General features: G+C 42.4%; 1 protein-coding gene across 1 annotated transcript in view; it reads right to left on the bottom strand.

Annotated features, from left to right (window-relative positions):
- PINX1 (PIN2 (TERF1) interacting telomerase inhibitor 1) overlaps positions 1 to 22,155 on the bottom strand; it is a 61,896-nt gene extending 39,741 nt beyond the window's left edge. Inside the window, exons 1-6 of the mRNA XM_074820279.1 lie at positions 22,096 to 22,155; positions 16,571 to 16,680; positions 14,194 to 14,286; positions 13,394 to 13,472; positions 9,665 to 9,757; positions 6,857 to 6,933 (exon numbers count right to left, since the gene is read on the bottom strand). Coding sequence (XP_074676380.1) covers positions 6,857 to 6,933; positions 9,665 to 9,757; positions 13,394 to 13,472; positions 14,194 to 14,286; positions 16,571 to 16,680; positions 22,096 to 22,114 — 471 coding nt within the window. The 5' untranslated portion in view covers positions 22,115 to 22,155. The remainder of the gene's footprint in view (positions 1 to 6,856; positions 6,934 to 9,664; positions 9,758 to 13,393; positions 13,473 to 14,193; positions 14,287 to 16,570; positions 16,681 to 22,095) is intronic.
- Positions 22,156 to 24,151: the final 1,996 nt, after the last annotated feature.

Below are 24,151 nucleotides of genomic sequence, written 5' to 3'. Positions count from 1 at the left end.
GCACCATTATATTGTCTTGCAGACTCTGCCACTAGGTCACCCGCCCCTTCCCACTAACCAACATTAAAATAAAAATTTAAAAGATGGAGGCTTCACAAGAACTGAATAGGTCAAGAGGTCTGAGCAGTTACACAGGTTTTGCACTGAAACAGAATATATCCAGAATATAATTTCTTGGATAGGATGCACCTCACTGTTAGATGTCCTCTACAATCAGTGAAGAGGCACGTATCTCTAGGAAGGGTTCAGCTTCATACATCTTTACCATCTTTGAAGACAGTGAACGCATCTGTTTGGGTGCCTGTGCCTCACCACTAGTGACGGAGTCTGGAGAAGATGCTTAGATCTTCTACCAAGAAAGCTAAGTGGGATTAAATCCCACCTTTTGCTTTCATTTGCCTTGATTCTTGGTAAAATGTTATATTCACTTTTCCCAATGACACACAACACATTACACACTTCTGTGCTAAAATGGTCAAGTCATATATAGGAATAAGCACTGTGCAGTTCTAAATTTTAACCCCAAATCTGACAAACTGTAGCCTGGGGATAATTATAATAACCAGGCACAAGATACTCAGTTCCTCTAAAAATGCAATTATTCTCTCTGACAATAAATGTATAATAAAAAAAAGAAGGAAATATGTTAAAGACACTATCTCAATGTTTTCCTACTGTCTTCCTCCGGAACACACTGACAGCAATTACATTTTTACTCTGATTTCTTAAGGAAGCAAAGTTTCCATAATCATTCTGCCCAGACATTTGTGTACATCACACACTCCTTTCTCTCCAGCAACTTTCTAATTCAACCTAGCAGAAGCTTAGAGATTTCAAAGACATTAAGACTAAAATATTTCATGAAAACAGGCAGCTGGACAGAGAAGGCCAACAGATCAGTGTGCACATGGACAGGGATTTCAGCATGAGCTCATCTCCTTTAGTCACACAGAATCCAAGCACAACACAACCACAGGAAACAAGCTTCAGTACTAGAGCTGCTCACAGAATGACTTGTTGGGAGTTGTTCTATTTAAACCAATTCAGCTTTGCCCATTCCAATGGGTCTAAAAGTGTTAAATTTATTTTTTTTCTTGGCGTCACTTACTAAGGAGCTGGGATTTCCCTTAGGAGACTCTTCCACTGCCCCGCTGACATCACTGCAAAGAAGCCTGCCGAAGAGTAAGCTTGTGTCTTCCTTTTTCTAATTGAAGTTCTCACTCCCAGCACCATTCTTGGCTTTTGCCTACCCTGATTACTATCCCTTCCCTTCCTCTGTTCCTCCCTCCCACCGACCCCCAGATATTTATAGGCAGAGAGGTCATCTTTTTCTGCCTCTCTTCTGAGATGAACGTATCCAGTTCCTCCACTCTCTCCTTCTAGGACATGCCCTCTAACCCTGTCGCCCCTTTTACTAAATCCTTTTGGACTCTCTCCAGGTTTTTGATGTCCTTTATCTGTTCTGCTTCTCAGTCCCAAATACTTCAGGCTAGCTGTGGTCTCCAGTGAAAAACCCAAGTTAATTTTTAACTGATTTTTCTCTTCTGCAGTTTTCTGTTCCCTGACATTGCTGAAAAAAAAAAGAACAGCAAATTAATTTATATGCTACCTCTGCAACAGAGACTGTCACAGGTAAAAAAAATCCAACAGACTAAACTTGCAACTTGCCTAAAAGTCACAACGGTGAAACCCCACAAACATCAGTATCATGATTGGTATTTTGCAGAGAGAAAGTTGAGGTGTAGGTAATTATATCAGTTTACCCATAGCTTCAGTGAGCCCATGGCAGAGCCAGACTTTAATGGATTTTCAGTTATGTCCCTTAAGATTAGCCAACATGCTTTTCTGATAAGTGCTGGGAAATGTAAGTCAGTTGAGGAAGTTCTGCAAAATGTGTCAGAAGACAATTTCCTGATTTAAAAGAAAAAAAAAAAAGTGAAAAAGCAACAGGGTGGATAGTTACATTTCTAATGACTAACACGGAAGAAATCACCACAAACTTGAGACTTTCAGGCTACTTGGATTAGTTGGTTTAAGGGAACTTACGCAGGTTTACATCCAAGTTACAGAAATTTGGAGGAAGCTGATTACTCATCAAATGGCCTGAGACACGGAAGTGAGATGGATGCAAAACATTCAGTTTTCTACGTATCTCAGAGTTATTACAAATGTGCCAGCAAATCACAACTACTCCCCCAGCCCCCAAAGCAAAATCAGTGCCAGAATCATGTTGTTCAGCAACCAAGTTGGGACTGTCTGTAACTCATTCCCAAATCCTCAGTCTCACTCAGGAGCATTTTCTCCAGTGATAAGGCTTCATCAGGAAACACAGCTGGATGGAGGAAGGAAATTCTGAGAAGCAAAAAAAATAGTGGGGGTTCCAGGAAGTTCAACCAGATAGGAACTAATGGAATTTGTTTTTCTGTCTCCCCAGCTCCCAGTGTTCCTAAGCAAGTGAGAAAATCAGAGGGAATGTGGGGGCAAAAAAAGTCTGGCAAATCTTACCCTGCAAAACAGGTCCTCACTGCAGGTCTCCAGAGAGCATCATAATTACAATTCAATATTTTCGATCACTTACTCTCCCTGGGAAAAACTGCAGACGTTTTCAATTTAGGTCCACTCTGAAGCCCAGCCATTGTTTTCTTCCCCCCGTTTTTCTGACTTATATTTTTCTTTCTAAACAAAGGTCCCTGTGTAGTTTATTACGGAGGTTTTAGCTGGACACATGATTTATCAAAAATAATTAAAAAAAAAAGTACCGTAATGTTTAACATTCAGGAGAATTAAAGGTTGCAAGTGCCTATGATTAGTAACATATCCCAGACTCATCAAAACAACAGCTTAAACTAGTATCTCAGTCTTACTACTTCTAGAGAAACTCCTTTCGACCCTTAGAGGCAAAAAGTATTTCCTTCCATATCCTTCGCAATTCCACTCTTTTGCAATCTTTACAATCCTGTAGCCAACTCCCTCTTCCTTTGATAAGGTAGATAATCCAAATTTCAACATCCCCACTTACTGCAGTAGTGTCAGTCTGAAACAAGAGAAAAGATCCATTAGCCAGATCAGTCCTAGGCTACTGACACAGTTAAAAAGTGAGTCTGAGATCAGCTCTACAGTCAAGACAGCCCAGATTGAGCCAGCACAAAGCATCTTCTGCCAAAGACTACTCCACAGGTCAAGATCATAAAATGATTGCTAATGGCCATACTACAAAAGACTGAACACGACTAACTGAAACAGTGTCTCTGTGATTTGCTGAGCCAGGACTTATCACAGTGGCAGTTCAGAGGCGACATATTTTTTACAAGCACTTCAGAAGAGCCAAGATTATCTTGCTGGTCCAGAGATCATGTCACTTAGCCTTGAGCCCTTCCACTAGCTTCCATTTGACCATAAACACAGATAGAGTTTCCTGGGTTTTGCTTTCCTCTCTCCCCTTTTCCTAATCTTTAAGAACACAGTTTGGTATAAGACCACCCAACCAGCCAGATCTAGTACGACAGTGCTGATGAGCGTCAGTGTAATATCACTACCAGGATCTACTGTTAGGCCCCTTGTAGAAACAGAACAGCTCAAAGGCCATGAGTACAACAGCTCTTAGCAACAAGAGAAGCTCTACAATTCACTCAGATGAAAAACCTGGCCATAATGCCATCAGTGGCATACATCCTTTAAATGTTTCCTTAACTTCCACCGTGTCTCTGATGCCTACAGAACTGCAAATGATCACCCAACTGAGTCCATTTACAGTGTAAGCATTTTGTTATTCCAAAATGTTCCCACCTTCTGCTCCTGAAGTGATCTTTTTCATCCATCCACTGAGTTTTGTCACAGGCTTAAATTGGAGGCTTTAAGGCAGGGAGATAGTCAAAACTCAGTTGGACAAGGTTCTGAGCAACTTGCTGTAGCTGATCCTGCTTTGAGCAGGGTGACTGATGCAGAGACCTCCAGGTCTCCTCCAATCTTGGTAATTCTGTGTTTCTATGAAAAGCAGCTCCTGCACCTCCTCTCCATGAAGTTGTATCTAAGATGGTTCTGATCCTGGACTGAAACAACTGGAAATATGGGAAAAAGAATTATGCCGAATATCTTTGTCAAAAGATTAAGAGTGGAATGACAACTCTATCTGAGCTGAGGATAGGTCATTCAGTCCAAATCAAATCTGTACTGAATGCTTCTTGAACTGCACCTCCAAAAAAAGAGGAGGAATCTAGTACCTCAGAAAGAACCTTAAAGATAGGGCTTCAAGCTACACGATCAGTACATAACAGGTGCTTCCATGTATCATCCTCAGGTGCAACTACAGCTGGGAACCTGCAATCAGATGAACTGGGAGTAGCAGTTCTGGCACCTATGTAAGTACGGAAGCTGTCCTCATCTACTCTGAACAGGGACAGCAGCCGACCAGAGCTTGAAGGCACACCCCAGGGCTCTGATGGACACCAGGACTCTTTCTACATTATCTCTACACAGGAACAGATATGAACAACTCGCCTCCAGGAGAACGACAGCGCTTTCCTGCTCCTGTGGTGCACTCTCTGCCACATCAGGGAAATGCCCAGAGCCTAGGAATTTCAAAACGGAATGCAAACACGCACAGAGAAGAGCACTGCAAATCCTCACAGGGCAGTTCCATTTGTGCCACCTTAAGGACCAGGCTGTGGAACATGATGGAAAGGGATCATGAGAGTTCATGGGTGCAATGAAATGAAATTGCTTAGAGCTGGAGGGCCTGTGCAAACTCCACAGATCTCTGATCCATGAAGAAAAGGAGAGGGGGGGTAGGAAAAAAAAAAAGCAATTGTGCTGCCTCTGGCTTTCTCTCCCTGTGGCTGCTTAGCAGCAGACGGTAGCCAGAAGACAACAATGCAACTCCAAATTACATTACCTCCTGCCTGTATTTGCATGTGGAAATCTGGGTGCTTAACAGGGAACAGTCTGTGACTTTTTGCCAGAACCTTGACCCATTAGCTTAGTGTTCAGTGAGGGGAAAAAGGAAATCTGCACAGTAGTCATCAGCCAACCACTGCGTCGGTCAAGGAATTAGCAAAAGCATGCAAAAACATATACCCTTCACAAGCAGCCATAAATGCATGTGATCTGCAGTGTGTATCAACAGCAGAACAAGTGCTTTGCATGAATAAATCCCAGAAGAAGCAACAGCACTTTCCAAACTTATCTTTAGTTTCAAAAGATGCAGGACACACCGATAAAACAAGACCAACTATTTGGGACGACTCACGGGTGGCCAAATTCTACTCCCTTTACCATAGCACTGTTGGTTTGCATTAAATCCCAGTTTGTCTTGCTTCATATTGATCTGGCAGCAAGGGAGCTAAGCAGCAGATCCATGGCATATTTAGGTGATCAGAAGTGTTAATCAAGGGGACTCCGATGGTGCAGGCTTACCTACAGCATTTGAGACCTCTAACAGCTTTCACAGACTTAAGTCCCCAAATGCCTATTTCAAGACAGTAATAAGTTAAGATGGGTTCTGTTGTGGCTGATGGCCTCCTCCCAAGCTCTTACCTTTCAAGCCAAACCATGTGACTTGTAACAAAGGTTCATACTGTTTTTCACAGTGGCAGACAAGACAGGACAGTTCTTAATTTGTTTACATTTCTTCTAACCTTGCCGTTTAATTAACTGTAACTGTATTTTTTGCAGTTTAGAGAACAGTACTCAGAAAACAGATGACATTTTTCTCTGTCTTACCAATAACTTTAAAAGCTACAGCACATTCACTGAAATTGTAACACTATATGGGATAACGGCAAGACCAAATCCTTCAAACTGTTCAAGACACCCTACTGAAGTGTCCTTTATTTTATAGTAAGAGTTTTTTCCAGCGAAGAATCCCCAGTGGATCACTATTTGTCTTCACAAGCTCCCTTGCCATTCTGCCTAGCATTTACACAGCTACAAGCTTACTTTCACTACTACCCAGTGTCTCTTAGCACATTCTTCTCCCTGTCCCTCTCCTCCCAAAGTTCACAGTGGCCTACAGTGAAGTTACAGAACAATTTTCAAAAGTACTGCACAATGAGGAAGGTGTCACACACATGGTATTTCAGAAATTTCCATTGAAGTTCAGGCCCCATCCTTCCCTCTAGACAAGAGACTTCAGAGATCTCCGAACCAACAGGGCAATTCTTGCAACATATTCATTTGTGCTTTTCTAGACATTATTTTTCCAAATAATTTTTCTGGATACATTAGTCATGTCGCAGTGTAAGTCTGTTATTTTATATACTGATATAGCAGGCCTATTCTCTGCAGTGCAAAATGCTAATGAATACATAAATAAAATAAGTGCTAGTACGAACCTTGATCTCATTACACAAAGTTGGGGCAAAGTCTCATTAAATATTTATCAGTGTTCAAGCCATCTTTGAATCCTTTGTTCAAAGATGAGCAAGACTTTGCAGCTGCTCAGCCTTTCCCAATTCTTGTGAAAATAAGGGCAGTTTGCTGAAATCGGCCAGTTGCTACTGAATGTCAAATTTTATTTTGGATATTTATGCAATTTTCACATCAAGCAAAACTGATCTACTCTGCAATGTATATTGCTTAACAAGTGTAAAATTAAAATAATGAAGATTCCTAACTCCAAAGAAGTTACGTCACAATGATTCATAAAAATATGTATGAAATTCACTCTTATTTCCTGATGGTTCAGAGCACATCCATCCACCTGCAGCCTTCACATAGAAACAACAGTAATTTCACAGGCAGAAGACCCTTTGCTTTTGATGGGCATGTGGTAATCTCATTAGCAAAAAGACATTTAAATGTTTTTGTTGTAAGGGAAAATACGCAAGGAAACGAGAAAAAGCTGAAGCCTCCTGTTTACCTGTGTCTTCATACTCTTCTGTCGCTTCCCAAATATGCAGGACAGGTCATCTTCACTGCGCGAAGACAGATCCTTACCTGAAAGGGGCAAGGGGAGGAAAAAAATCCCACAACTTTCATAGCTGGTGATGACAGGTACATTTTGATAACACAAACTGATGTTTTTCTCTGACCCACAGAGGTAGAGAAATTGGTTTTGGAGGTGAACAAAAATCAGGAGGACGTTAAAGACGCTAAATTAAGGCTGACCACGACTCCCACGTACAATAGGAAATGTGTGTCTGCGTAGGGGGAAAGGCTGGTGAGGAGACAACCACAGCCGGCTGGTGTATGCCCACAGGGAAACATAACAGCAGCTTGTTTCCCCCGACTTGATGCTGCAATTGGTATAGCAACATGAGGGAAGCAGCCTGCACTACGCTAAAGGGAAAGAAAAGTTGTATCCTCCTACACACAAGAAAAGTTCAAGGAGAAACTGCACATCTCTGGATTCTCATGAGAATTTCCTGTCTCTGACAGAGTTAGGGACTTATAGCTCCTCCATACAGTGAAGAAAAAAAAAAAAAAATCCATCTTTACTCAGTGGGGACTTTTCTTTGATTCATGAAATTGCTTCTGAAAAGCAAAACCTCCATCTCTGCAACACACTGGATTATTCCAACTTAAAACAATTTCAAGGGTGAAGCAAAGATTTCTCTGAGTTCCAGTAGGACCATTATTCCCATCTGACTGTTGTGTGGCTGCCTGAGCATCAGAGACACAGAGCAAGGAGGGGGAAGCAAAAGCGTGTGATGGATATTCTGAGATACCGGCAAGAGTTTAGCTGATTCCACAGTGTAGAAGCCTTTACATTGAGTTGTCCAGCTTGTCTCTGAAATTTTTTTTTAAAGAAGTCAGCAAAAGTTAAAGAAATAAAATTAGCCCAGATAGGTCAACTTATAGGAGTCTCCTGGGGTCTCACTCCACTTGATTTCCTGATTCCAAAATCACTGACCTCAAAATGAATCTAAGCACTTGTAACAGACAGAAAAAAGAAAAAAAATCAGACTATTCCACCTGTTTCTTCTTCTCAGGATCCTTAACTGCCCACAGAGGGTAAGCAGACACATCAACCTAGAGCAGAAAAATGTTACCCAATTTTCTGGTGTCTCACTGACTGTGCAGCCTCTAGATGCCCTTACCCAAGCAAGCTGGATGAGACCGGTGGCTGTTTTCAACTTTATCTTGGCCAAAGCTTGGAACATGACACTTAGAATGCTGCTGCTCCTTCTCCCACCCTATCCTTTCTTTCCAGGCCTTTCCCCTCCAAATACATCCCCTCTCCTTTTGCATTCTCTAATAGAAAACCAACTTAGCTGACAGTCCAAATCTTTTGCAGCTTCACAGTGGAACAGCTACTAGAAAAGCAACTGAAGTCACTGATTCAATCTCCTAATGGTGCGTGTTTCCCAGACCCAAATGTGGCTGCTAAGCCTGTGTGGTGCCTACATTCCTCCAGCAGCGAGGCTACAAAACAGCACCAGAAACGGAAGCTGCATTTTCTATCGTTGCTGCTCCCTTCTCCCGCTTTTGTGTGAGCTCGTCTTGTTTAGTCTAAAAGGAAGCAGGATTGGACTTGAACAAGGGCCACAACAACATTAGCCTTTCTCAAATAACTTTTCCTCTTTCCCTGAAAAAGGACAATTTCCCTGTTTTAGACCACAGAAGGTACAATCAAACAGGGGCCTACCTTATAGAAACACTGCAACCAAACAAATAAGCGATACTGTTAACATGAAAGCCTTGCTTCATATTTAACATGCTTAAAAGACACTTCTTTTTTCTCTATATTTAGTAAAAGGTTAACTCCAAATCAAAATAAATCCTCTTTGCTACTACCTCAAACAGGCCACAGCCTCTGTATTTGCAAGCCCTGACCCAATTTCATTGTTTAACGTCGTAAAGCGGCAGGTCATGTTAACATGTTTGACTTCAAGGCTGAATTATTTAATCAAAAATCCCAAACACCAATATCAGAATTTGGCCTCCGTTCAGACGTCAATTACCTCTGTTTTACCAGAGGCATTTGCTATCAGAAAACACTACACAGAGCTTTAAGTTTAATAAATTAGCCATTAGTGGAAACTGATCCTCTTCATACACTGAAACGTATGTATGCACACACCATGTGTGCATGGGTGTGTGAAAGAGGAACACAGCTGACAGAGGAACAGAGCAAGGGACTGAACAACTGTCAGAGCCAAACCCAGGGATGGTTGAAATAATGTCATGACTAAGAAATAAAGAAATGACTAAACTCCATGAGTTCTTGATATAGTTTTTCTGGCCACCAACCACTGTCCTAATTTATCCAACAAAGTAACTGATAGATGTAAGAGGGTTTTCCTCTTCCTGCACTCATGTCTAATCTGATCACTGATCTTACCCACATCATCTCTTCACAGGAGTTACTGGAGACTGCAGAGGACAGTGCTGTGCAGATGCCCAAGTAACACTGTTCTCACCTTTGCCTCTCCCTCCCATCCTCTGCCCATGCACAGACCACTCAGAATATTCATTGTTCCTTTATCCAGCTGATGGTTCCTTCAGATAGAAATGGTTTTATTTAACAATATCAGCCTAAAGCCATCCAATATTGTCCAAAATAAAGAGGAACAGCACATTATAGCTTTAAAAGTTGCTGCAGGGTGTATTTCTAAACCAAGATTTACTTGCCAAATTTAGACCCCAGAAGGCAAAAGATCACCTTGACACATGTGTTTTCTTCTAATCTTGGCTAGAGCTTATGAAACAACAAAACTCTTCTTACCTTTTGCAAACTTCATATAATGGACACGTTTCTTGGAAGATTTGGATTTTTCTTCAAGACTGAATGTCTTCTTCTGATTATTCACTGAGGACTCTAGAAAAAACAAACCAAACAGGTTGCAACCCTATTAGAGGCGCTCTAACCACCAAATTCAAACATCAGTGTATTTAACTTTCTCTCTCAAAACCGAGTCTCAACAACATATCATAATATATTACAGAAGGAAGCACCATAAGTTTTGTCCGAGACATGTTACTGCTTGGGGTTTTTTTTGCCACATCCCCTTCCCTTCCCATTTCCAGTCTAACGTAATTTGAGAAGGCACATACAGGTACTTCAGGTCAAAGGCAAAGTCTAATTTAACACCATTTCTACAGTAAGAAAAGAAAATTAGGTCAAGGTTTATTGCACTGTTTGTTACAAATTATCTCCAGCGCCAGAGCCTGAGAAAGATGTAAGAAATAGTACAAAATTAAATACTGAACCTGACTGGGTAGAAAGAAAAAGGGGGAAAAAAAAAAAAACCAAACAGAAAGGCCTTCCACTTCTAACACTACATGAAGTGTTTCTACCTGGACATAGTCTGATACATCTGTGTAAAGAAATTAGACGGTGGCAAAGCTTTTCTGTCCCTGAGGCCAGCTAGAACAAATTGCCACATCCATATTATTTAATTTTCCAGAAGATGGGATGCATCTAAACTGTCCACTGGGAATGGTCTCTGGGGTTGGCTAAGTCCCAAATTCACTCAGGAGTTGTTTGGGAGGATGTTAGCTTGTGCAGGTCAAAACCATGTGAAGGATTAGTCTAACTATTGAACAGTAGAGCTATCAAGATCCTGCACTGTGGCAGGTTATTTTACTGGTACAGATGTACTCTTTGCATCCACAGAGCCTGCTAATTTAAAAGAAATTCTCAGAAGGAGGTAACCTGCTGTCTGGTTAATAACTACTTTATTAGTCCTATCCTGAAAATAAATAGGCACCATAGGATTCTCTAACACTAGAAAAGGCTGCTCCGGTGAGATGGTTTTTTGTCTTCCAGCAGTGACTGGGATGGGTAGGGATATCAACCCATACCCCGAGGGCCAAGCTGAGTCACCTTTTTCATATGATCCCACCCCTGAAAGCTCTGCAGACCAAGCTTTTCTGACATTGGAATTACAGCACTTCACTGCTTGATAGGTGGTGACACCTGATGATAGAGTCATTGACATAAAAATGAGATCTGCAGCCTGCAGTGGGAGAGCTGACTACCAGAAAGCAGTCTGAGATCTACTCTTTCATTTATACACTAAGCCCTAATGTGAAGAGGAAGGACTAGCAAACCCAGTTTTAGACAGAGTTTGCAGTCAACTTGAAAATCCTCAATAAAAAGGGTCTATGGGGAAAGTAAGCATCACAACTCAAATATCCTGACCAGAGAGAGGCACTTTGAGTCTGCTCTCCCATCCACTTGTACCGAGGGCAAAGTTACACAGCAAAGGACTTCCACAGAGCTTCCTCCGCCACTTTATTCTTGCGGCGAAAGGGGCAGCAGCACCGCCTTGTGCCTTCAAGGAGGAATTTCACTACTGAAACGTGCTGGCACTTGCAGTGCACAGGTAGGTACATCCCTTCCTCTCCTAGTGACTGGTAAATCCTCTGACAAACTGAGCAAGCACTGCAGGAATATTAATGTGCTTTCTAAAGCAATGCAGTCATAGCAGTAAAGCCACGTGTCATTACTACAGCAAATCTGATACAGATGAACATTTCAAAGCACGTTACAGACATGGCCAAAATGTTGTTGCCCCATTTTATGAATGGGAAAGGGACAGAGTCATCATCACTTAGTATCCCAGCAAAAAAGCCAGAAATCAAAGCTCGTCACTAGGTGCTCAGCAAGGAAAAAAGAAAAGAAAGCTAAAACTATGTACATCGAGGGTATTTGAATGTTGGCATACTAACCACCACGGGGCCCTTCCTTCCCGATTTCTAATTGCAATCCAAGTCTGGCAACTACACCAGTTATTTAAGAACAATGAAGTTTTTCAGCTGACTTTTAATGCAATTTGAACTGGATGATGGCCAATAATGTAACATCTGATCCTGTAGCACAGCTGCAGGCAGAGTTATCTGGATGAGTTTTGCCAGCTTAAACAATTGCCAAAAAAACAAGTTTCAGAGCAATGTTTGCAGTCTGCAAATCACCAAACGTGATTCTGACCGGGAATTTTCAACGTGCACCCAAATCTGTCCTCAGTGACTGAAAACTCTCGTCCCAGCTCCTAAAAAGACCAACGGAAAATAACCGAGTAAAACAGGGAGAAATATGGTTTTCAGGGACCACTTTGCATCAGTGCAGATGACCCAGGGAATACTGCACAGATTTGGGAACAAGACAGCCTTGCTCAACAAACCTGCCTCTGTGCTGACTCACTGTGTCCTTGGGCAAGTCACTTCAGCTCTCTGCTCATCAGTTTGCAGGTTTCCCACCAGTTACACCTAACTGATCTTCCCATGGCTCAAGTTGGAACTTGGGTAGGATTTAGTTATAAAGGTAGAAAGGAACTTTTGGAATTTCCCTACACTATGCTATTCTACCTCTTGAGGATTTCAACTACAGCACCTAGCACTGTGTGGCCTCAGACCATGATTAGGGCTCCAATGCACAGGGATATCTTACACAGCAATTTTAAAAAAGTCGTTTTAAAGCATCAGGTTCAGAATTTTAATCCTAGTTCTCTAGGATTAGAAACCAAGTTTGATCTTTCTTGCTAACTGATTTTTCTCCTTTTCCTTCTACCTTTCCTCTCCTAGAAAACCTTCTGTGCTCAAACAGAGCACATTCATTAAGAATGAATGAATGTGGACAGTTGCTAAATTCACTAAGCTGGCAATTCTGCCACTAGCAGCACGTGGACAGGCTGCTGTGTCCAAACAGAAGCCCTTGGTTTAACAACACTCCACAGAGAGTTGTTTAGATATATGATCAGAGTTTAAACTTGAGTCTAACTGAAGAAGGGATGTTAAACCATTTGGTGCATACAATTCTTTCTGTAAGCTCACACCCACCAGTTTTGCATAACTTCATTTTTACAAACCAAGGTCAAACTTAAGGGACTTTATAAATAGTTCTTTTGGGAAAGTTGTGTAGTTTCCCCACTTGTGTGCTCTACATCAGGGCTACAAAAATCACATTATACCACACTCAAAACAGAGATGCATAACTCTGAGTCAAAAGCTAAGAAGCAGCTCTCCGAGGACAGGAAAAGTAGGTATTTAAGCCACCACTGGAGCATGGAAGCCAGGTGTGACTGTTAGTAAAAGGAAGGTAAACGTATTGCAATGGTGAGTGACTGTGTTATGAGCCTTCATACTGGCTCTGGTTGCTTTATAAAGAAACAAGTGTTGCTGTAGTACATCCCAGCAAAAGATCACTCATGTTGTGGTCCTGGATAAAATAAACAAGTTCAAAATTTTATGTTTGCTTTCCCCAGCAAAAAGCCTTTACTGAGAGCAAAACTGATCCACTGAGATCTACATATCCAGGCAGACCAACTTGAGCATGGTCACAGAGGGCAACATGTCCTTCTGCTCCCAGATATTTGGGGGTAGAAGAGGGAGTTGTCAACCTCAGCAAGGAGACTTAACAGCCCAAAGGACTGGGCCTCAGCTAGCCTTTTAAGACAGAAAATGGAAACTCTGCTAAGCTTCCAGCATCTGATTGAGCAAAGCATGAACCTACCTGTTTCACCCTGTCCATGGCAATTATTCAGTTCAGCCAGAAGCTGGTTGAAGTCATCCTGATGAGCAATCCAGTTGTCCTGTAAATATCACCCACATGAATACAAGGCGAAAGTCTTCAGAACTAACAGAAGTTTTGTTAAAACAGATATTAAGATTCTGCACTCTAAGTAGTAACTTAACTGTATGTACTCAATCCTTGTTGGTGGGAGGGGCCCTCAGAAGCTCCACAGGTGCCAACACTAACAACAGTTCACCACAGTCACACCAAAGTGCAGAAATAAGGGTTAAACAATACTGAGTTGCTGTTGGCTCTGCGTGTCCTCCATCTGCGCAAGACGTTTTCAGAAGCAGACAGGAAATGCTAGTGTGATTTTTTTCAGCAGAGTTACTTAAGATGTTGATTATAAGACAAGGACCTTTAGGACCATGTTCTGCTCTGCCTGTGTACCTGAACTCCAGTCAGAAAGGTGACTGTATCAGGAAGAGGGACAGAAGGCATGAAGCCAAGCAAGGCAGAAGACACAGGGAGAAAGCAAGTATTTCAGTGATTTGCTTGGAAGCAAAAAAAATCTGTGAACAGCCTGCTCCCAGAATGCACTGCAACCTTTCCAAGCAGGTATTTATTCCTAAAACACCCAACAAAGCAGAACTAAACTCCGGGTCAAGAGTTTCTGCGGAGATGGTAGCACAGATACACGCTGTCACCAGATGTGACAATGGATTTCGCTAACATCCCATTACAAAGATTGTGCTTTAGCTGAAATGGGAGCCATTTCCTTACCTGAGTCTAGTGCTCACCTCATAATTGATGGTTGCTCCTAATCCCAGTGTGTTGTTTTTCACCTGAACCTTGATATGCTCTGTATTTCCTTGTTCCTGAGCCCCAAGACCCTAAGGAGGATTTAAGGGTAAAAAAGTAAGAATTTTACAGTGACTAAGCAATCAGACCTTCTGTACTGTCAGATAGTTTGCAATGAAATACAGCAAGAAATCATAACCTACTATTTACTTGCTTGCCTGTAACTGAATTCATTCACAGGCATTAGCACACACGAGATATTAAGTTTTTTTAATTTACTACTTAAGCCTCCAGCAAAGTATTATAAACACTAAAATAGCAACAACCTTAAGTAGTTGGGTGATTAATCAGGAAGCCACCTGACATTCCTAGGCAAGTCTAAAGTGTTTACAATTTTAAAACAAGACGCTACAGAAAAAAAACATGCCTCTCACCAAAAATACCTCCGTCATTGGGAAGGCAGCTGTGTAATGACTGTAAGACAGATGCCGTGTAGAATGTGCAATACAGAACCAAGTTATATGGGGAGGAAGCGTGAGGGGAAGGTTCAGACGTGCTAGTAGGACATTTAAGAACTTCTTCCACCTCATTCACACTAATAAGCTGATGAAATATTGGAGCAAACAAATGCCTGGTTTGTCTATCCTAACAAACAATCGTTGAATCTGGGAAGCGATCTTTAGGCCCAGTATTATCTTTCTTAATTGTACAATCAGAGGGTAAAAAAAAAAAAAAAAGACAAAGCATTTGGTTTAAAAATGTATTCCTGGTATTTAGCTGCTTTTCCCCTCATCTGTCACCAGTAACAAATCATCAGCAAAGTGTACAGCTATAATAAACATGTATGTGGTGGAGCAGTGGAGAGAAGCCCTGTGGATAGATCTTGGGCCTATCTAATTTGAAGCAATGAGGCATATTTGAAAAAGGCTGTTGCTGTTACGAATCCAGTAGAGTTTATTTGGTCTGCAGGTTGGAAAATTTATCTTGAAACTTCTGCTAACCAAAAAGTATGGAACCAAGCAGGACACTTGGCTACACATCCTGCCGTGACCCAATTCCAATACAACTAATGACAGGACTAGTGTAAGCAGCTTAATTTCACTGCACAGATGGGCTTTTGCCCATTAATTTGATCAAGCTAAGGTTCCATTTGTCTGAGTTTGTAGTGGAATGGAGAGATAAATCCTTCTCGTACAGCTATAACTGTTGTAAAGGAAGATCCAGTAGCTCACATAGGAAACTTATTGTTGTGGAGAAGATGAGGGGGGCTGTGACAGACAGAAAACAACACAAGGCCTTCCCTTCACACCCTGACACAGTGTTCATAACAGCAAAGGTGTTATCTATGGTCAGAGAAGCTGGCTGCCTAAAAAATCCACTGATTTACATATCTATTTTAATCTTATACACATAAAACTCTTATGCATACAATTTACATAAAAAGACAGTACTCAAGCACCATACTCTTAACAGTCTGGTCTAAACTCTAGTGAAACCAGTTCCTTGAGTTCAGCAGCCTTTGAATCAGGTACCGCTGCTTGTTCTGGAAATAAGAGGCAGTTAGAAGCCAGATTTATGTGCTAACTGTAAGACAACCAAGGCAACAGCAGGCTACACTGAGAAATCCAAGAGTAGGGCTATTTTTCCAAGTTTTAATGCATTCACAGAATGAGAATGATCCTAATTTTATTCCTTTTTTAAAAAAGTCTGGGAGAGGAAATGTAGGAGAAGAATTAAATAAATATCATGGGGGTTTTGTGGGCATTTGTTTCATTAAACACTCTGACGTGCAGGCCCAAATCTCAGCTTTGCTGAGGCACCTTTGTGGAAGTTAAACTGCTTTTAAGGGGCAGCTGAGAAATCTGCAGCTGTCTGCACTGACCTAGAGATTATTCTTAGCGTCAGAAACCAGTCACCTCACTCCACGGGCTGGAGCTGGGAAGGAATACAGCTCACATAACTCTGTGTTTTGGCCATTCAGGAAACAGATCAGAAGCAAACTCTAAAAACAGGTGAAAGATTAAATAAAGCAGGTCCTGGAGTTGCTTTAAACAGCACCAAAAACCCAGGGAGAGAACTGAGGTTATAAAAGCAACTTGAAGCTTTTAACCATCACCTGAATTAAGGTGCCAATTCCTGCTCTTACTTGGGGATGTTATCTTGTCAAAGAGAGGGCAGAAAAAACTGGAAAGCAGGACAGGCACAAGCAAGAAAATACTTTTGTAACAAACTGCAGAAATCTAACACTGCTCAAATTCTCCGTGCACTTAAGAGAATAAATCAAATAGAAAGAACATGGCTGTTTTGAACACTGAGATCAAGAGTTCCCTGGCAGTCTTCTACCTTTCAGCTAGACAACGTTCCTTTAGATCATACCTTTCCTTTGGACCAGCCCATCTTTTCCAGCATCTTCTGGCCAAATTTAGATTCATCTTTACTCCAAGCGCTATTTCGTGGATCCACAGACCACTTCTGCCTTCTACGGGCTAGAGTTGGAAGGAAAAATTCAAACAGGCTCTATTTACATTTCCACAGCTTTCTCAGTATTTTATCATAGAATCATACAATAGAATCACAGAACAGTTTGGGTGGGAAGGGACTTTAAAGATCATCTAGTCCCACTGCCCTGCCATGGGCAGGGACACCTTCCACTAGCCCAGGTTGCCCAAAGCCCTGTCCAACCCTGCCTTGAACCCTTCCAGGGAGGGGGCAGCCACAGCTTCTCTGGGCAACCTGTTGTGGTGCCTCACCACCCTCACAGTGAAGAATTTCCTCCTTACATCTAATCTAAATCTGCCTTCTTTCAGTTTAAAAGAATTTGTCAATTCAAGAAAAGCTCTTCATTGCAAAAAAAATAGAACCTGCACCAGACCAAACACGTTCTGGGAGTTTAATTTTACTAAACTTTATATTGCAAAAAAAAGACCAATGAAAATTTTAATTATTAATGTGAAGAATGCTGAAGTAAAATTGCTATGGAAGTTGTCATCCCTAAGGATGGGCTGCAATTCACGGAAGGCTTTAAGGATTACCACTTAGGTGTACAGGCCTAAATTCCATATTTGTTCCAACTTTGTTTTACATCTGGCTTCAGAATGAGATCTATAGGGGATGAGACTTCTGTGCTGGCTTTCCCAGTTCTGGACAATACCCACTGGGCAGTCTTCCTTTTAACTAGAACATAGAAGTTTTAATATTTGCCTTCATAACAAAAGCCAAGTCAAAAATCAAACATAAGTGACCAGAGAAATTGAATTACAGAACACAAACCAGTGGGATTTCAGCTTTTGGATTTCCCACAAAATGGTTTTTTTGGAAACTGAAAAGTCACCGGAAATTACTGCAGGTGTTAAGAAATCCAAATGAGAATGAAGGCTCCTTTGTCCTATTCAGAGTACTAAAGAAACTACAGTCCCCCAGGCCCACATGCGTGCGCTTGCCTCTATCATCAGGAATAACTTTATTGAAATCAAGGAAGAAAAGCTAGCACAGCTAACCAGTCACTTCAAGTGTGCACCTAAACATATGCAGGAAGACAACCTAAATAAACAAGACAAACCAAGAATGGGAGACAGGAAGATTACAAACTTCATTAAACACGATGGGAAATGGTGGATCAAAACTGACCGATTAACTCAAGGCCATACAAAGCCAGTGAGAAGCCAAGTCCACTGAGGTGCTTTCAACATAATCAGGAAGTCCTCTTTCCCTAAAATGCAATACTTAGGATTTGGGCCAGAGGGACAAAATACTACAGGGATGTTTGATTCATTTTTTGCCCAGTTTTGTTTCGTTCTTAAAGAAGAACTAACACTGTCAGAATGCATGATGGTGGCTTTTTTTAGCATACTTCCAAAGCTTTGAAGCTCAAAATAGGTGCTGCATGGCAGCCCCACAGAAAATCATAGTCTGATGAAGAATTTCATAAAACCCCAAACAGTCCATAAAAAAGATTTTGCAGTACATTAAATGACCGAGCGCTGTGAAAGGAACTGACACAGCCTTCTCCTTGTTCACCTCTCTACAGGAAAACAACTTATTTCCAACAGGCAGCCTTCAGAGAAGTATCTACTACAAGCCCTGCCTGTGCTGCCAACACAAGGTGGTAAAGTACCAACATGGACTGTGACTTTAAATGTCCAAGCGAATTAAAGTTCCCTGCTGCCCCACTGAGAACAAAATCTCTGGCTCCCTTAGTGACGTAGTTCACTTCAACTCATTTATTGCAGTGTTTGAAACATTGAGCTAGGAATCTGGGACAATTAACATGCTTTGTCATCTTCCTTCACCCAAGATGCAAATCATCTCTAAGGACCCAGGTTTCCAGTGGTTTGTGGGGGGAATGAATTAAAAAACTATCAAGCTGGCAGCAAAAGTTAAGTCCTATAAAAATAGGGAACACTTTGGCTGACTGAAAGAAACAACATAAGAAGAAAGACAATAAAAAGAAGCAATCTAATAGAGGTTATGCTGCTCTGCTGAGCAGCAGCCCTCCTTTTCCAATCATATTTCTTAATTTGCCCCTTAGTTTAAAATATCTCGATTAATATCAACTTTCCCTCACTCAGTCACCAAAAACTAACCGTTCAATGCCTTTTTAAAGATCTAACTATAACAACATTTTAAGCATGCCCATATTCTGTTATGCTCTCTGTAACTAGTACCCCAGGTGGTGAATTTGCAAATCCCAAGAAATTCAATTCAATGCAATTCTTACAGTTGTAAAGCCACTGTATGTATCTAAGGATTTGTCTACACAGTAGAGGTAATCCATGTCTACTGAATGTGTGAATTTAAATTAACTTCCAAAGCGAGTTGTTTGATGTAGTTCAACTAATCCACTTTAAACGCTAATTTCTATTAATTTTCCCGAATATCTCTCTGTAGAAAAGCCCTAAGATGTTTTACTCCCAGGAGGACGCTGGTAACAAAACACGAGGACACCTAATACAGAGATTTCTCAAGCTTGAAATTTTAAGAGAGTGCCCTTTCCCAGCACTTGCAATCCAAGTATTTCAAACCTCTTAACTACCACTATGGGATTAATCCTCACATTTCTGTCAGGTTAACACACTCTTATTTTCAGACATGGTAAGCTAGACACAGGAAAACAAAGAAACTGGCTTACAACTTTAAAGAAGTATTTAAGAAAGCCATGCCACATACAGCAACTATAAAATCATCTCCCCTCTCCAAACAAACAACAAAAAAGACTGTTTAGTCAACAATTTATCAGAAATGTTTGTTCACTGATGTCTTAAGAGCGAGAAAGGAAACAACATACTATCTTCCAGCTAAAAAATTCAGCTCAGAAGTTAACGCCAATCTTCTGGGCTGCTCATAAAATGATGCAATGCAACTCTGGGCAAGCAGCACCATCCAGTGGAGAAAAGCGTCATTTCTGTGAATATTTCACTCAGGTACCCTATAATTTGAAAAAGATCAAACCCTTTTACCACGATTAATTCTGTGCCTGGAGCATGTGTTTTAACTATAATTTCTAAAAGTTCCTGATCAGTTCCCATCCAAACCCCTGCTGTGTGCCCACATATGGCGATAACACTGAAAACACTAAACAGGTTAAATTTCTCCAACGAACAGAAGAAAAACATACTGCCCACAGAAGAGATTTTATTTTTAATTGAAGTTAGGAAGCCCATCATTAACATACACTTTTTCTTCCTGATAAGCACCAACAAGATAGAGAGTCAATGAAAGTTTATTAAAAGTTATAAAGAGTTAAAAATAAGTTTAAAATAAAAGCTAACTCTTCAGCCATTTCTGCAACTGATACATTTTTAAAATTCAAACTACATAATCATAGAATGATGGAGTTTGTCCCTTCTCAGTTTAGTTCACAGCATCACAAAAGTTGGAAGGACCTCCTGAGATCATCTACTTTAATCCCCTGCTTAAGCCAGTTGTCCAGGACCGCATCCAGTCTGGTTCTGAACATCCTCACAGACTCATACTCCACAGCCTCCCTGAGAAATTTGTTCCAGTGTTTGGTCACCCTCACAGTAAAAAAAAAAAAAAAAAAAAAAAAGATTGAATTTCTTGTGTTTCTGCTCACACTCACTGCTTCTTGTCCTGTCACTAGGTACCACTGAGAAGTTACTTTAAGTCCCTGAAATGCATGTGCTTTCACAGCTGTAGTAAAACCAATTAACCTCTGCCCCCAACAATTTTTAGGATGAATATTAATAAGAGCATCAGAACTTGATCCAGAACTGCAAACAAAAATGCATGTAACGACTTCACAATTATAACTGCAGCTGAACGTGATGAATAAGGGTATAAAACTCTGCAAACGTGGCTCTCAGCATCTAGATTCAGTTTCTAAGGCATTTGATTTTAGAATCCACTACATACAGATGCTATAGGAACACACTGACACAGGTTGCCCAGAAAGGTGGCAGCTGCCCCCCACCCCTGGAAACATTAAAGGCCAGAATGGACAGGGCTCTGAGCACCCTGATCTAGGTGAAGATGTCCCTGCTCATGGCAGGGGGGTTGGACTAGATGGCCTTTAAAGGTCCCTTCCAACCTAAACCATTCTATGATTATTGAGATGTGCACTGTCCAATTAAAATAATGAATAAATTCTGAAAAAAATGGTACCAAAGTTTACATCTAAAAATAATTAGAAAATTACACAAGTAAATTCAATTTTGTTTTCCTCAATTCACACCTCTATTTTCTTCTGGAAACCACATTTTCTAATCAGTCGTTCTACTTAAGTCCATCTTTCCTGCAGTCAAGCAAACAAATTCATTAGACCCCATCCTCTCATGTTAAGGGTGTCCTGACACCTGTAAGCTTACCAAAACCACCTAAGGATATTTACAGTAGACAGACAGAAGTATGTCAGTCATGTTACATAAAAATCTACAGTTGAGAAGTTTAACTTTCCATTCATATACAGTTTTAAATTTAGTAGAAAAAAATACTTTACAGGAATGCATCTTTAACTTGGAAGAGAAGGCAGCAAAAATGTTTAGTTCCCACTTTGGCCAACCCTGAGAGAGTTCCGTTTCCTGAACCAAAGAGCTTTACCCAAGAAAGAGTTATCAGTCTGGATATTCATCCAGTGTCTTAATCAATTCTTTCAGACATGGGGAGCCCAATCACCGCAGAAGTAAGAGTGAAGCTCTGTTTTATTCCAGACGGAAAAGGTTAAACAAAATTATCAGGCTGCATGTAATAAAACCTTCAAAAATTATTCACTCAGCAACACCCTTACATAGAAGGCATAAGGCAATCACATGGCCTTACCCTGAGTTCTCCCTGTGAGTTCAGTGGATTTAGTTGCCATTTCTCAACGACCTGCCTAAAATCCCCAACACCCGACTCTCACTTTTCTCAACCCAGAATTTAGGCGATTTCCGAAGTTCCCTGTACACACAAGAGGGCGAGCTAACCTCAAAAGCTAACCCTGAGCCCGATCGAATGCCCAATGCCTACAGACACACGGCTCCGCTGAGTCCTGCCCAGCTGCCCCACAGAGCCGGCACTCCAGCACAGCCCCGGCCCCGAGGCTTCAGGGTATCCGCCCTCTAACCCATGGCCACAGAGATGGCACCGAGGCGCTGAAAGGAAACGCCTGCCCTAAGACATCTAAGAGACATCCCCACCGCTGCTGCACGCGTCCCCCCGGCAAGCTGGGAAGAGAGAGAGCCCCGCAAACCCGTACCCAGCCCCCACGGGTCCTGCGGAGACCCGCCAGCGTTCAGTCCACCACCCCCGAGAGGGAGAGCGCGACCCCCACCCCCTCAGCGAGGGCGGTGGGGAGGGCCTGGAGTAGCGCCCAGGCCGTCCCCCAGGATTACGGCTCTTTCCCCGACCCCGCCGCTCTCAGGAACCCCCCGGCGCGGTTCCTCCCCGCGGGAGACAGCACTCACGCTCCGCCAGCATCGCCATCTTGGGGGCCTTCCTCCTTCCGCGGCGCGCGGCGAGGCAACGCCGCCGCGCGCCCACCCCGGAGGGGACTTTCTGTGACTACGGGCTCAGAAAAAGGCGGCTAGAGAAATGCCTGATTAGAAAGTCTTGAAACAAGTGAGCATAGCAGCCACTCTAGCGGAAATAGAGGGTTAAAACCTGCTAAAATTCTACTGAAAATATCAAAAGACGTGTTGGTTTGTATATGCGCTGTTTTTGCGCTTTTCCCGGTAGATATTATTCAGGCACAGCCGAAGAGCACGCGTAGCGAGAGGGGAACAGTGGCTTCTGCCTCCATAGAGAGGGCGCGCGGTTGTCGGCTTTGGGTTTTTGGGTTTTTTTGGTGGGTGTTTTTTTGGTGTCGTTTTTTTTTTTTTTTTTTTTCGGGAGGTTTTGGGCTGCCGCGGAGTTGTTAAAGCCGCTAAAGCCTCTACTAAAGCCGCTGCGAGCGGGTGGCGGGGCGCCTTAGGGTGTTTCTACATCCCTGCAGGCGGAGTTCCGGGCGTTTCGCGGTCTCCACAGGCCGTGCCCGCTGTGAGGGAACTCTTGAGGGGAGGAATGGGGTGAGCAGTGCTCGTTGTGGCCTTGAGGTGTGTGGTTAAAAATAAAGGGGCAAGGGCAGTCTGAATCCTCGTGGGGATGAGTGTCTCTGAATTTACCCAGGAGCGGTGAGCGGTGGGGGACCTCCCATGCCTTGTGCACCATCCTCTGCCTGCCCTCTTCTAATAAAGTTGAACTTGTCATGATCGTGTCATCACGATGAACAGGAGCCAGCAGTGTGCCCAGGTGGCCAAGAAGGCCCATGGCATCCTGACTTGTGTCAGCAATAGCGTGGCCAGCAGGGACAGGGAAGGGATCTTGCCCTTGTACTCGGCACTGGTGAGGCCGCCCCTCGATGACTGGGTTCAGTTTTGGGCCCCTCACTCCAAAAAGGCCATTGAATGACTCAAGTGTGTCCAGAGAAGGGCAACGGAGCTGGTGCAGGGTCTGGAGCACAGGTCTGATGGGGAGCGGCTGAGGGAACTGGGGGGGTTTAGTCTGGAGAAGAGGAGGCTGAGGGGAGACCTCACGGCCCTCTACAGCTCCCTGAAAGGAGGGTGCAGAGAGGGGGGATGAGTCTCTTGAGCCAAGAAACAAGCGATAGGACAAGAGGGAATGGCCTCAAGCTGCGCCAGGGAAGGTTCAGACTAGATATTAGGAAGCATTTCTTTCCGGGAAGGGTTGTTGGGCGTTGGAATGGGCTGCCCGTGGCAGGGGTGGAGTCCCCATCCCTGGAGGGGTTTAAGAGTAGGGTTGACTTAGCACTGAGGGATCTGGTGGAGTTGGGAACTGTTAATGTTGGGTTGATGGTTGGACTGGATGATCTTCAAGATCCTTTCCAACCTAGACAATTCTGTGATTGTGTGTCCCAGAGCAGCGCTTCATCATCATCATAGAATGATGATGAAGATCATAGAATGGTTTGGGTTGGAAGGGACCTTAAAGATCATCTAATTCCAGCACACACCCCCCCCCCTCAGTATGTAACTGGTTGAAGATGTCTAACAGCAGCAATTTGAAGCCTGCTCAGGCAAATTGCTTTATTCTCCTTGTCAAGGTTTTTAAAGATTCTGTGATGAACCCAGATCTTCCTATAGTATCAGCTCAGTGCTTCTTGTCTTACCCATCTTAGATATGGAAAAAAGACGCAACCCCTCCTTGATGTTTACTTGCTGAATCAAACTAACACTATTTAGTAGTCTTTTCTTACAGATCATGTTTTTAAGCCCTTGGACATTCATGTTTTCTGTTTTTTTAGCCACTCTTCAGTTGTTTCTATTTTTATTTGAAGTATAGCACCCAAAACATGACACACATGATGGTGCTGGGTTCTTCAAGAGGACTTAACTGGAGTTGTAGGCTGCTTCCTCTCTCCTCTGTGGCTACGTTTTGCATCAGAGCATAATATTTTGTTCTTTAACCTCCATATCCCTTTCAGGGAAGTGCTATGTAGGAGTTCTGTATTCTGTGTTTGTGGAG

Source organism: Strix aluco, chromosome 3, assembly GCF_031877795.1.
Source record: "Strix aluco isolate bStrAlu1 chromosome 3, bStrAlu1.hap1, whole genome shotgun sequence".
NCBI classification, from domain to species: Eukaryota; Metazoa; Chordata; class Aves; order Strigiformes; family Strigidae; genus Strix; species Strix aluco.
Note: the sequence above shows the minus strand (reverse complement) of the source record. Positions and strands in the feature narration are given on the sequence as shown.